Raw genomic sequence first — 15,122 nt, 5'->3', positions numbered from 1 at the left:
CTTTATATAGACAGTACTAAAGCTATTAAAGAAAGTGGTTTTCATCTGCACGCCTTGTGCTTTAACTATATGTATGTTATGTGCTTTATATTTCTGCAGATCATCAGGTGCAGACAAACATAACAGCCGATGAAAGAGGTGTAATGGGATATACTGTATTTGACAATAGGAATACGCTAGATATGTTTAGAGAGCAGAAACTCACATTAAGATTAGTGCTTTTCAGAAATGATACTTTATCTTTAAATGAGAATACGTATTCATAGCACAACTACCTTGCTGTCAAGAGAGTAACGAGTAGCCTATACATATATATCCATACTATATATTATGTATTCATTAAATGCAAAGTGCTTTGTTTTTAAGTGTCTTCCCACAATGGGAAACAAGAATGCAGAACGGCTACATCAGCTTTATAAACAACATGATTCTGATTTATGCCGCTAAAAAAACATCAAAGAACATCCAGCATTTAGAGAATGAGGAGCCGAGAAAATGGTTTCTAGTTTTAAATACAGCTCTGTGAATATGGGCTACAGCAAATAAGGATTTATAATATACAGTAGTGTGATCAAGCACAGAAGGGAATGCAGAACTGTGCTCTTTATATTTAAGTTGCAGAACAATCCACAATTCATCCAATATAAACATTAAATGCTTTGGATACATTTTCAAATGAAATATTGCCTTGGATACTCTATTCCCCACTGTTGGTGTTTACATCTGAAGCGCTTTCATCATCTTAATGGAAAACACATCAAGGTTCTTCCAGCTGTTTAAAAAGGAGTCAGATTTTTTTTTTTTTCATCTCTGCACAGGTAATCACGATTTACTTATTATATAATTAAGATGCAGCAATTACTCTAAAAATGACTTTCACAGACTCACTTGATTTGCAGGGCGATCTTTCAAGTCCTGGTCTGGGTCCACACCAACTCTGTTTGGAGACAAAGAACTTATTTAGACTTCCACTAGAACTGTACAATCTCTTTTGGTCAGAAGAATAACCATCCTGCTTATCTAGAAACATGCACCTTATGACCTTATGAAAGATGATATATCGACCTTGGAATAAGTGGGGAGCTCCCAGGGACTTTTATCGTAATATATATATATATATATATATATATATATATATATATGAGAAAAGAACGTGTTCGGCACTCCAATAAACTGTAAATGGCACCTTGCTCCGGTGCCCGATCTGAACAGACTGTATATGCAGAAGACCAGCTGGCGGCACTCACGGAGACTTGCATGCAGAAAGAAACTAACAGCTCACATGCTGGTATGACTACATACCAGCGTGTGAGCTGTTAGTTTCTTTCTGCATGCAAGTCTCCGTGAGTGCCGTTCAGCTGGTCTTCTGCATATATATATATATATATATATATATACAAATACACTGCTCAAAAAAATAAAGGGAAAATTAAAAAACACATCCTAGATCTGAATGAATGAAATATTCTTATTAAATACTTTATTCTTTACATTGTTGAATGTGCTGACAACAAAATCACACAAAAATGATCAATGGAAATCAAACTTATTATCCCATGGAGGTCTGGATTTGACTTTTACAGAAGGAGTCCCGTTGGATTTTTAAGTTAGGAACATTATCCCCTGGTGGCCTTAATGAAAATCTGGGTCTCCAATGCTTCCTTTAGGGTCATATAACTCCTATAGTGGAGCCGGTTAATTGCTACCTGCTAACTATTAACATCTTGTCTGTTAAATAACAGAGGAATGCAATATGTCACTATTGAGTTATTAACTTTACTTAAGTTGGGTTTTGTTAAGATCCCTCCCTAAGCGATGATTTACATGTATTTTAAATGTGTTGTCTTTCACTGTATTATGTTTTTTGTACAGGCTCTCTGGACGCTTGTAATTGTTTACTGTTGGTCTCCATGACGATCTCCCTGCCCCTCGGCGCACCGTGACGTCATCGCTCAGCGACACGGAAGTGTGCAGCATGTGCGGGCGGGCGGCAGCGCCGTGAGGACAGGTGAGTACAATCTTTGCACTAATGTCGTTTGTCTGTGATGTATTTAAGTGTTATATGCATATGTTTTTATTGTTGTCTGAGCCCTGAGGACGGGGTGATTTTCCCCGAAACATGTAGGCGAATAAAGGAAATTTTATCTTCACATTGATTAAGCCTGCTTGAGTGCCACCAATTTCCACTCTCTATGTTTGTCACCTGTTGACCTGGAGGGCACCGCAGCAAAGGAATCCGTTTACCCTATTAGGAGTGCCGGTATGATTTTGGAATTGTTTATGGTTTGACTTCCACTGTGTGGTCTCTCCTTGCATGGCACCCGATAATATGTAAACTTCTCAGGACATTGACATTGGCTTTGGCTGTACTCACTGGCAGCCTTTTAAAATCTAATCATCGCTGGTGGGGGGCTGTGCTTATAATCCCTACTTTATATCAGTGGCTCCCTACACGATTAAGCTGCGAGTGGCATCATGGAGCATAATTCTGATATGGATGCCACACTTGACTTAGTGCATCAGGATGCACGTGAACGTTTAAGTTTCTCTGATGCAGAGGCTAATGCAATCCTTGTGGAAAGAAGGTTGGTTGATGAGACAGTGCCTAATACTAATGAGGAGTTGTACCGACAATGGATTAAACTAAAGCAAAGGGAATGTGACTTTATGTATCACGGTATTACATTATCCGACTATTACCGGAGTAACTTAATTCCCCGTGGCTTCAGGATATCCAACTCGCCGACGATAGGCCGCTTCAGTGCACAATTTTGTCGCCGGTGGGTGGCAATTTTGAATAAGTGCTCGATGGACCTTATTCTGCTGGTAGTGGAGGAATCTACCCGGGAGCTAAACCTGGTTAAAGAGCAGATCCAGTCCTTTGAGCTACAACATAAGACTACCATATGTGCGGATATACAGACTGATTGGATGAATAAACTGAACACCCAGATGGAAAAATATCGTCAGGACCTCATACGGTTCAAAAAAGATAAACTTGCCAAAGTCCAAAGAGACTACAGTATGCTCAAAGGCAGGTTTATCCCTGGCTGGGTAGTTCAAGATCCAATCAGCAACAAATCTCCTCTAGATGCCGACAGCAGAATTGGCGACGCAGGGAACAACCTGGTATGTCATCTTCGGCTAGTGATTCGGATATGACCTCGGCACCATCAACATCTACCGAGAGAGTGGTCCCTTTAGGACAGACCCAGAAGGGGGTCCAAGGACGCCCCAATCGCAACCCTACAAGCGGTCGCGGCAGAGGACGAGGAGGTCCAAACAAAACCAAAGGATCGTACGAGCTAAGACCGCCACGTCACTAAAGGAGCTTGTCTTCAACCTTTCATCAACCCCTCTCTCCGATCAAGAATATGGCCTTTTGGCTAAAGGACTTTCCTTTGTCCCCACAACGACCCCAGATCCATTGGAATGGAAGGCGGATATCTATCGACTAAACAGGACGTTGAAGCGTAAGGAATACTTTAATAGCAGAGCCTCACGACAGACACCTCGGGAGGTGGCCCCTTTAGAAATACCGACACAGCTTTTAAAAATAGCCCCCAAATCCCAATTTGACCCCCCAAGTCAGAATTCGTCCATTAGGACATTTATCCGTATGGTAGAACAAGAAGGTGTGCAGGCTATGAATGAGCCAATATACCCAAATCTCACCTTTGAAGAACGCACTACATTAAAAAATCTGTCTATTAGAAATGACATTATAATTCGTAAGGCGGATAAGGGTGGGTCTATAGTTGTTCAAGACATTGGGGATTATATTGCTGAATGTGAGCGTCAATTAAGGGATTCGTCTGTTTATTCCCGTCTCAACAAAGATCCAACTACTGAGTTTAAAAAAGAGCTGGACATTTATTTAAAGGATTCTAGCGCTTTGGGTATTATATCACAAGATGTTTGTACTGCCCTCATGGTAGACTTCCCGGTAGTACCGCTTTTTTATACCTTGCCCAAAGTACACAAGACCCTGGAGAACCCTCCAGGTCGACCTATTGTGTCGGCAAGAGGTTCGTTATATCAGCCCATAGCGGTCTACCTGGATGCCTTCCTTAATCCTTGTGTCCAAGCTCTGCCCTCCTTTCTAAAGGATACATCGTCACTCTTGCTGCAATTACAGCAAATAGAGGCAATACCGGTCAATACTCTGCTGTGTAGTGCTGACGTGACCAGCCTCTACACCTGCATTCCACATGATGCAGGTGTAGAGGCAGTAAGAGCGCTTATGGAAGGTAATGCTCTTTATCAGGGCCCAGAAGTGTCCTTTTTCTTACATTTATTGAATTTGGTCCTGAAGAGAAATTATTTTGTTTTTAATGGGGAGTTCTTTTTACAGTCTTCTGGGTGTGCGATGGGGTCCGCTGTGGCCCCATCGTACGCTAATGCCTTCATGTACCAGCTTGAAAACACTATGTTTTATCTTGACCCTTCTGTTAAGTCCCAAGTGGTTTATTACAGGCGTTACATTGATGACCTCCTGGTCTGTTGGGGTGGTTCTAGGGAAGATCTCACTAGGCTGTGGGAGCAACACAATGCTTCAGAACATGTAGTAAAATTTACATACGTGATTGATGATAAGCAAATCAATTACTTGGACGTTTCCATTACTCTTAGTTCTGGTCAGCTTAGTACCTCACTTTTCGTTAAGAACACCGACAGAAATACGTTTTTGAATTATCAAAGTTTCCACCCATTGGCACTTAAGAAAGGATTGCCGTACTCGCAATTTTTGCGAGTGCGGCGTATCACGTCAGATCCTCAGGAAACCAATAGGGCCCTCAATGAAATGCTACTGAGATTTGCACAAAGGGGGTATCCCATCAGAGAACTTGAGAAATCAAAGGAGGCAGTCCTTCGTATCCCTAGGCAACAACTACTAAACCCCAGGTCCGACCAGTATCCAGCAGTGGATAGACTACCATGGGTGAGCAGATTCACTACGAGTTCAAAACGAATAGTGAGCAAGGCCAAACAATTGTGGCCTATTATACAAACAGAAACTGCTCTGAGTAGTCTATCCAATACTAGACTGTTACCTAGCCATACCAGGGGCAACAGTATAGGGGACCATATTGTTCGCCTTGATGTCACTAATATGGCTAAATGTAATCAAGCCCATTTTCTTAGACCTAAGATGGGGTGCTATAGGTGCCTTGGATGTGCCACATGTAATACCTTACAAACTGGCACTACATTTAACCATCCCCAAACAGGCCAGAAGATCCCTATTAGACATCGCCTCACGTGTACTACTACTCACGTAATATATTTACTCACGTGTCCCTGTGGTCTAGCCTATGTAGGCAAAACCATACGACAGTTTAGGGAAAGGATGGCACTTCATAGGAGTGCCATCAAAAAAGCGTTTGAGAAGGGCACAAGTGACCAGCCTTTTGCACGTCATTGTTTGACAGCTAAACATGGGGTGGCCAGCATTCGGGCTATCCTTATTGATCATACCCCCATTTCATTGAGGGGTGGCAATAGGGATAGATTACTTTTACAGAAGGAGTCCCGTTGGATTTTTAAGTTAGGAACATTATCCCCTGGTGGCCTTAATGAAAATCTGGGTCTCCAATGCTTCCTTTAGGGTCATATAACTCCTATAGTGGAGCCGGTTAATTGCTACCTGCTAACTATTAACATCTTGTCTGTTAAATAACAGAGGAATGCAATATGTCACTATTGAGTTATTAACTTTACTTAAGTTGGGTTTTGTTAAGATCCCTCCCTAAGCGATGATTTACATGTATTTTAAATGTGTTGTCTTTCACTGTATTATGTTTTTTGTACAGGCTCTCTGGACGCTTGTAATTGTTTACTGTTGGTCTCCATGACGATCTCCCTGCCCCTCGGCGCACCGTGACGTCATCGCTCAGCGACACAGAAGTGTGCAGCATGTGCGGGCGGGCGGCAGCGCCGTGAGGACAGGTGAGTACAATCTTTGCACTAATGTCGTTTGTCTGTGATGTATTTAAGTGTTATATGCATATGTTTTTATTGTTGTCTGAGCCCTGAGGACGGGGTGATTTTCCCCGAAACATGTAGGCGAATAAAGGAAATTTTATCTTCACATTGATTAAGCCTGCTTGAGTGCCACCAATTTCCACTCTCTCTATATATATATATATATATATATGAGAAAAGAACGTGTTCGGCACTCCAATAAACTGTAAATGGCACCTTGCTCCGGTGCCCGATCTGAACAGACTGTATATGCAGAAGACCAGCTGGCGGCACTCACGGAGACTTGCATGCAGAAAGAAACTAACAGCTCACATGCTGGTATGACTACATACCAGCGTGTGAGCTGTTAGTTTCTTTCTGCATGCAAGTCTCCGTGAGTGCCGTTCAGCTGGTCTTCTGCATATATATATATATATATATATATATATATACAAATACACTGCTCAAAAAAATAAAGGGAAAATTAAAAAACACATCCTAGATCTGAATGAATGAAATATTCTTATTAAATACTTTATTCTTTACATTGTTGAATGTGCTGACAACAAAATCACACAAAAATGATCAATGGAAATCAAACTTATTATCCCATGGAGGTCTGGATTTGAAGTCACACTCAAAATTAAAGTGGAAAAACACACTACAGGCTGATCCAACTTTGATGTAATGTCCTTAAAACAAGTCAAAATGAGGCTCAGTAGCGTGTGTGGCCTCCACGTGCCTGTATGACCTCCCTACAATGCCTGGGCATGCTCCTGATGAGGTGGCGGATGGTCTCCTGAGGGATCTCCTCCCAGACTTGGACTAAAGCATCCGCCAACTCCTGGACAGTCTGTGGTGCAACGTGGATGGAGCGAGACATGATGTCCCAGATGTGCTCAATTGGATTCAGGTCTGGGGAACGGGCGGGCCAGTCCATAGCATCAATGCCTTCGTCTTGCAGGAACTGCTGACACACTCCAGCCACATGAGGTCTAGCATTGTCTTGCATTAGGAGGAACCCAGGGCCAATAGCACCAGCATATGGTCTCACAAGGGGTCTGAGGATCTCATCTCGGTACCTAATGGCAGTCAGGCTACCTCTGGCGAGCACATGGAGGGCTGTGCGGCCCCCAAAGAAATGCCACCCCACACCATTACTGACCCATTGCCAAACCGGTCATGCTGGAGGATGTTGCAGGCAGCAGAACGTTCTCCTTGGCGTCTCCAGACTCTGTCACGTCTGTCACATGTGCTCAGTGAAAGCCTGCTTTCATCTGTGAGGAGCATAGGGCGCCAGTGGCGAATTTGTCAATCTTGGTGTTCTCTGGCAAATGCCAAACGTCCTGCATGGTGTTGGGCTGTAAGCACAACCCCCACCTGTGGACGTCGGGTCCTCATACCACCCTCATGGAGTCTGTTTCTGATCGTTTGAGTAGACACATGCACATTTGTGGCTTGCTAGAGGTCATTTTGCAGGACTCTGGCAGTGCTCCTCCTGTTCCTCCTTGCACAAAGGCGGAGGTAGCGGTCCTGCTGCTGGGTTGTTGCCCTCCTATGGCCTCCTCCACGTCTTGACAAAGGTCCCAGAGAGGACCGAAATGTTGATGTAACCTTACTCTGTATTTATATATATATATATATATATATATATATATATTTGCATGTCGAATGGCACTCGTGGTTCAGATTCTCAGATAGTGCCGGGGTGCCTTCCTCAAATTACTATATGCAGGAGGTGTCTATAGCCAAATAGACCGGGCGGCACTCCTTCGGTCTTGAAAAAAGTGATATTTTAATCCATATAGGCTGACAACCGATCAAAACCGAACAGACTTGATGATGTTGAGATCAGGTCTCTGTGTGGACCATGGGGCTAATTCAGACCTGATCGCTAGCAAGCAATTTTTGCACTGCTGCGATCAGATAGTCACCGCCTACAGGGGGAGTGCATTTTAGCTGTGCAAGTGTGCGAACACATGTGTAGCAGAGCTGTACAAACAGATTTTGTGCAGTCTCTGCGCAGCTCAGGACTTACTCAGCCGCTGCAATCACATCAGCCTGTTCGGGACCGGAATTGACGTCCGGAACCCTCCCTGCAAATGCTTGAACACGCCTGCGTTTTTCCAAGCACTCACAGAAAACGGTCAGTTGCCACCAACAAACGCCGTCTTCCTGTCAGTCTCCTTGCGATTGCCCATGCGAATGGATCCTTCGCACAAACCCATCGCTGAGCGGCGATCCGCATTGTACCCACGCGACACACCTGTGCATTGCAGTGCATGCGCAGTTTAGACCTGATCACCCGCTGTACGAAAACGCAGCCTAGCGATCAGGTCTGAATTAGCCACATATCATGACTTCCAGGACTCCTTGTTTTTCTTTATGCTGAAGATAGTTCTAATGACATTGGCTGTATGTTTAGGGTCATTTTATTGCTGCAGAATAAAATTGGATTCAATCAGATGACTCCCAGATGGTATTGCATGAAGGATAAATACCTGCCTGTATTTCCCAGCATTGAAGCACAAAGAAATGGTCAACGTTGAGGACCGTAGATGCAGTGGTCGGCCAAGGACACTTAGTGCATCAGATGAAAAACACATTATGCTTACTTCCCTTCAAAATCGGAAGATGTCCAGCAGTGCCATCAGCTCAGAACTGGCAGAAACCAGTGGGACCCATATACTGTTCGGAGAAGTCTGGCCAGAAGTGGTCTTCATGGAAGAATTGCAGCCAAAAAGCCATACCTTTGACGTGGAAACAAGGACAAGGGACCCAACTATGCATGAATACATAGGAACTGAGATGCAGAAAAATGGCAACAGGTGCTCTATACTGATGAGTCAACATGTGGAAGGAGAGCAGTACAATAATGAGTGTCTGCAGGCAACAGTGAAGTATGGTGGATGTTTCTTGCAAGCTTCGGGCTGCACTTCAGCAAAAGGAGTTGGGGGTTTGGTCAGGATTAATGGTGTCCTCAATGCTGAGAAATACAAGCAGGTACTTTTCCCTCATGAAATCAGGGGCGACAACAGAAATCTTGGGGCCTGGTACAGTGATATCTCTGGGGTCCCCATAAACTGGACGAGGTCCCTTACAGGAAGCGTAAGGATGTAGCTACGAATGCTGATTCCCTCTGATTAAATTGTATGTGATCTACTAATATGTTTGAACTGACAAGCCCTTTCCTGATGAAGATTCATTCATTTTGAATCGAATCATCGAGATATGCCAAAGCTACATGTAATAAAAGATGACTTTTTAAGCTATTTGCCTCTGGTTCTTGACAGAGCGTGCACCTTCCGCTTCGTCAAGCGGTATCGTGTATATTGAGTGGACCATTCCTTTGGATCCATTAGGAGCACCCTGAAAGTTGCACAAGATATTTATGAGAGTGCGGGACCTTTGTGGATATATATATATATATATATATATAAAACCGGGAGATGTCTGCACACGTAATAAGACAGTTATAATGCTGGGGTGTCGCTCAAATTTCATGGAGTGAAGACGGCAGTCCTCATCCAAGAAAACATATTTGAATATAGGGGTGCACTCACCAGTCTTTCCATAAAATCACCAAGTTTTATTTGAGCATGGATCTAAATATCATACCGACGCTTCGGTCCTCACTAGTAAATCACAGCGGAAGTTGCTGCACTATATAAGAAACTGTTAATAAATATATATATATATATATATATACACACATATATAAATATATATTTAATTATCTGTACACATATATAAATATGTATATTTCTTCTTCCTCCCCCACACACACCACAGTCTGTGTCTCCGTCTGTCCTTCATCCCACACACCCCACAGTCTGTCTCTCCCCAATGACTCCATGCTGCATTCCCAGCTCCCCCACCCCATCCCAAAGCCCTTTATCTCCTCACCAATCCACTCTTACCCCAGGGAGAGACTTACCTGCGCTGCACTTCACAATATCCATACCCGAATACTGCACAGCAGGTACCATACGGTCCTCACACCACACCAGAAGAGGCTGGCGCAGGGCATGGGAATCCTGGCCAGTGGAGCTGCTGCCATGTTATGTAACTGCATGCAACAGAGCTGGACCCGTAAGAGCAGGCACACACTTGTGCCGCACAGTCACTGTGTGTGAGAGGCTCCTGTCACTTTGAGACTGCGCCAACACAGCCTACAGCTCGCTGCCCCACTTGGACAAGACGTCTCACATCCCTGCCGGGAACTAAGTGGCGTATTCATGGGGCCCCTCTGATCTTTGGGGCCCGGTACAGGTGTCCTCTCTGACCCCCCCCCCCCCCACCCCACCCCCTGTCGCTGGCCCTGCATACAACACCATCAGAAAGGCATCTAATTGGCTCCAAACTTATTCTGCAGCAGCACAATGACCCCAAACATATAGACAATGTCATTAAGAACTATCATCAGCATAAAGAAGAAGAAGGAGTCCTGGAAGTGATGATATCGCCCCCACAGAGCCCTGTTCTCAGCATAATCAAATCTGTCTGGGATTTCATGAAGGATTTGAGCAAGCCTACATCCACAGAAGATCTAAGGTTAGTTCTCCAAGATGTTTGGAACAACCTCCCTGCCAAGCTCCTTCAAAAACCGTGTAAGAACAATTTATGCTGTTTTGAAGGTAAATGATGGTCACAGCAAATACAGATTTCATTTAGCATTCTCTTCTGTTAATTTACTTCGCATATTGTTAATTGATAAAAAATATACTATTAACACTTCTATTTTTAAAAGCAGAGAGAGAGAGAGAAAACAGATACGTTTAACAATAAATGCAGCATATAACACAGATAGATCTCAATAACATATAGTCTCGGGTGATCGTTTTCCTGGAATTAATCAATGTACTGCAGCACCCAGTTTATAAATAAAAAAAATAGCCAATGAATTAAATCAACCATAATATAATTGTCAAATATACAAAAAGGTAATTTCTACTAATAGAATAGAACAAAGACTAGATATAGTCTATCATATTACTCCTAAGCAGCTCACATCATTATTTAAACTTGCAAATAAAACTCCAAGGTGACTTCTAAACTAAATTTAGATATATTTATTCTTTATTTTTGTATACCTTTTCTTCTGTGTGACAAGGAGGGAGGTAACTGGAAAATTAACATTGTTAATAACAGTGTCTATAATCTGTTTTCTATTACAGTTATGTCCAATAATGATTATAGTCACACTGGTAAATGAAGGTGGACGATGATCGCTATCACACTTTGTTTATTGGGAATACATATGGTATACCGACTGTTGGGATTCTGGCATACCGCCATCAAGCGCAGGGGCTGCACTCGCCATACATTGCGCCCGATGGCAAGCTTAGCTCGCCACAGGTTATATTCCCACACGGGTGGTGGTGTGGACCTACTACCCAAGTGGGAATACGAGGCGGCGGTCGGGATTCTGACCGCTGGCATTTAGCCGCCAGTGGGAATCCTGAATGCTGGGATCTCAACAAGCAGTATATTAAGCGCATACAGTTTATTGTCAATTGCAACTCACTTACAGGTTGCAATGTACAGTGTAGAGATCTGGCTTTTGCGTCAATGTACTAAATAGTTGTATTTAAATTTGACCACATATTTCTGAGGCTAAATTGTATGTGAATCCTGCCCCTCAGCCCAAGCAGCAGGCTTGGCCCATGTATGGAAAACTTGTGTACTTAGTGCTTTAGTACTTTTTTCCAGAAAGAAATAAAGATCACAGTAACCGGACTACTATTACTGAATGCTGGTTTCTTTTGGACAAACCTCACAGTACAGTACTAAGCACCCCTGTAATCGCCTAGCTGACAGTCCATTCCGCAGACACGGCTAACCAGAATGGTATGCCAATTCCCAGACATATAAACATGTATATTTGGAAAACAATGAGCACTGTGCAAATACACACTACTTATAGTGGGTATATATTCCCAGTTATAATTATTTCATATCTGGCGGGGCAATCAAGGATGACGATTTTGCTTGTAAAAGTGAAATTTGTGCACTTGCTGATGTGGAACAAAAAATGCACATATTGCATTAAATATGCACATTAATCCAATCAGAAAGGACTACACACATATTTAGAAACCCTCAGGCTTAATTCATGTGCTTTATGAATGGGTGAATGGGTTGTATCACTCATAGCAATGTAGGGCGGCAGTTGAGAATAGTCAGCGATTACACAGAAAGGTAATAGGTTATTGGGCCAAGGAGAGTGCAAGCCTTAACTAATTAACATAGCCATAGTAAATGAATGAGGTAAAGTGCCTACATCAGAAAGCACTGGCAGCTTCATAAATACTTTTCTCATACGTCCTAGAGGATGCTGGGGATGCTTCAAGAACCATGGGGTATAGACGAGATCCGCAGGAGACATAGGCACACTATAAGACTTTGATTGGGTGTGAACTGGCTCCTCTCTCTATGCCCCTCCTCCAGACTCCAGTTTAGATTCTGTGCCCAGAGAGACTGGTCACACACAGGGGAACTCTACTGAGTTTCTCTGAAAAGACTTTATGTTAGGTTTATTATTTTCAGGGAGACCTGCTGGCTACAGGCTCCCTGCTTTGTGGGAGTGAGGGGAGAGAAGCAGATCTACTTCTTAAGAGTTCAAGGGCTCTGCTTCTTAGGCTACTGGACACCATTAGCTCCAGAGGGTTCGATCACTTGGTACACCTAGCTGCTTGTTCCCGGAGCCGCGCCGTCACCCCCCCTCACAGAGCCGGAAGAAAGAAGCTGGGTGAGCATAAAGAAGAAAAGAAGACTTCAGTGACGGCAGAAGACTTCAGTGTTGAGGTACCGCGCAGCGGTCGCACTGCGTGCCGTGCTCCCACATACACACAAACAGCGGCACTGGCAGGGTGCAGGGCGCAGGGGGGGGGCGCCTTGGGCAGCATGGACACTGAAGCTTCTTAAACTGGCATATTATAAGTGCCTAGGCACTAAATATAGACCCCCGCCAGTATAAATATGTGAATTTGAGCGGGACTGAAGCGCGCCGGTGAGGGGGAGTGGCTTATCCCTCACAGCACTTCCAGCGCCATTTTCTCCTCACAGAGACGCTTGTCCTTCCTGAACACTCCTGTATAGATCAGAGTGGAAAACAAGGGTGGGGCACAGTGGTTTGGTGTAATAATAAATTGAAATAAAAACACTATATCATGGGCGCTGGGGGAAATGAGCTGGTAAATCTCCTTCTGTGTTTCCATGGCATAATGTACTGGAGTCTATCCCTTATAGCCAGTGTAATGTCAGTGGGTGTTGGTACACATGTGTCGGCAAATTTGAGGCTGGGGTTTCTGCCACAAAGGGAATGACTATGTCAGTGCTGTCGACTCCTAATGGTACTTGATACATGTAAATATGTCAACATGTCGGTAGAGGTATATTTTTCCCCTGAGAAAACTATATGGGAGACACAGACGTGGGGGGTGTCCCTGTCGGCACCAACAATATCTGACTGGGTGGATATGGACATGATAATATGATGCATATCAGATAGATCTATACCTATATGTAATATGTATGTATAGTATGATTATATAGGTCTATGGCACGAGCACAGTCGTGATAATATATATGGAGGGAGTCCTATTCAACATGTCTAAGACTGAGCTGATCATCTTCCCACCCTCCCACACAACCTCACCTCCCACTATCTCATTATCCATTGGTGGCACGACTATCTCCTCTAGCCCCCAAGTACGCTGTCTTGGTGTAATCCTTGACTCCTCCCTCTCCTTCAAACCACACTTTCAGCACCTCTCACAAACCTGACATTTTCATCTCAAAAACATTTCCAGGATCAGACCTTTTCTCACCCAGGATGCCACTAAGATCATTATTCACTCACTGATTATTTCCAGACTGGACTACTGTAATCTCCTCCTAACTGGCCTCTCCGACAATTACCTCTCTCCACTCCAATCTATCCTCAATTCGGCTGCCTGGCTTATCTTCCTCACCAAACGCACTACGTCCACCTCCCCTCTCCTACAAGCCCTTCACTGGCTTCCCTTCCCTTTCAGAATCCAATTCAAACTTCTCACACTCACTTACAAAGCACTCACCCACTCCTCTCCCATTTACATCTCTGACCTTATCTCCCTTCACTCTCCCACCCGTCCTCTTCGCTCTGCTAATGCACGCCGACTCTCCTGTCTTCTAAATACTTCCTCCCACTCCTATCTCCAAGATTTTTCACGTGCTGCTCCCTTCCTCTGAAATTCTTTACCTCTCCCCCTCAGACTCTCCACCTCTCTATAAAACTTCAAACGGGCTCTTAAGAACCATTTCTTTACCAAACTCAGCCAAATCTTATCCTAACCCTCTGTTCCACGCTCTCTATGTACCCCATCTGTGTCACCCCTGTCTGTCTACCCCTCCCCTTAGAATGTAAGCTCTCACGAGTAGGGCCCTCTTTCCTCATGTGCTTATCCTTTTCTTACTTTAATAATCCTCAACTGCCCAAATCACGCAGTTTTTTGGCCACCTGGAACGTATCTCTGTCATTTACTGGTGTAGTTATGCTTAGTTACCCTGTACTTGTCCTATATTGTCTTCAAATGTAAGTCACTGTTTTCCTGTTTTGATTATGTGCATATGTACTCTGTAATCGGGCGCTGCGGAACCCTTGTGGTGCCATATAAATAAAGGATAATAATAATAATAATATTCATAGAATGGATTTTTCTCAGACCCCTCAGGGTCGCAAAAAATTTATTTTGCCCAGTTACTACTCCCTGGGATCGACTCGAATATCTTTCTTAGGTCGACCATAATGTTTCCTGATCAGATCCTCAAAAATTGGCAGGGACCTTGCTGTTCCTGACAAAAAACATGAATATGTAGGTGTTTATATATATGTATATATATAAATATATATATATATTAGTGATGTGCACCGGACATTTTTCGGGTTTTGTGTTTTGGTTTTGGATTCGGTTCCGCGGCCGTGTTTTGGATTCGGACGCGTTTGGCAAAACCTCACCGAAAATTTTTTGTCGGATTCGGGTGTGTTTTGGATTCGGGTGTTTTTTACAAAAAACCCTAAAAAACTGCTTAAATCATAGAATTTGGGGGTCATTTTGATCCCATAGTTTTATTAACCTCAATAACCATAATTTCCACTCATTTCCAGTCTATTC

The 15,122-nt window shown here is 43.6% G+C and overlaps 1 protein-coding gene across 1 annotated transcript in view; it reads right to left on the bottom strand.

Moving 5' to 3' along the window:
• Positions 1-15,122, bottom strand: part of SLC9A9 (solute carrier family 9 member A9) — a 1,718,538-nt gene that overhangs the window by 425,892 nt on the left and 1,277,524 nt on the right. Inside the window, 1 exon segment of the mRNA XM_063915975.1 lies at positions 889-937. Within this exon segment, the coding sequence (XP_063772045.1) occupies positions 889-937 (49 nt within the window).

Source organism: Pseudophryne corroboree, chromosome 4, assembly GCF_028390025.1.
Source record: "Pseudophryne corroboree isolate aPseCor3 chromosome 4, aPseCor3.hap2, whole genome shotgun sequence".
NCBI classification, from domain to species: Eukaryota; Metazoa; Chordata; class Amphibia; order Anura; family Myobatrachidae; genus Pseudophryne; species Pseudophryne corroboree.
This window is presented reverse-complemented; position numbering and strand designations above follow the sequence as displayed.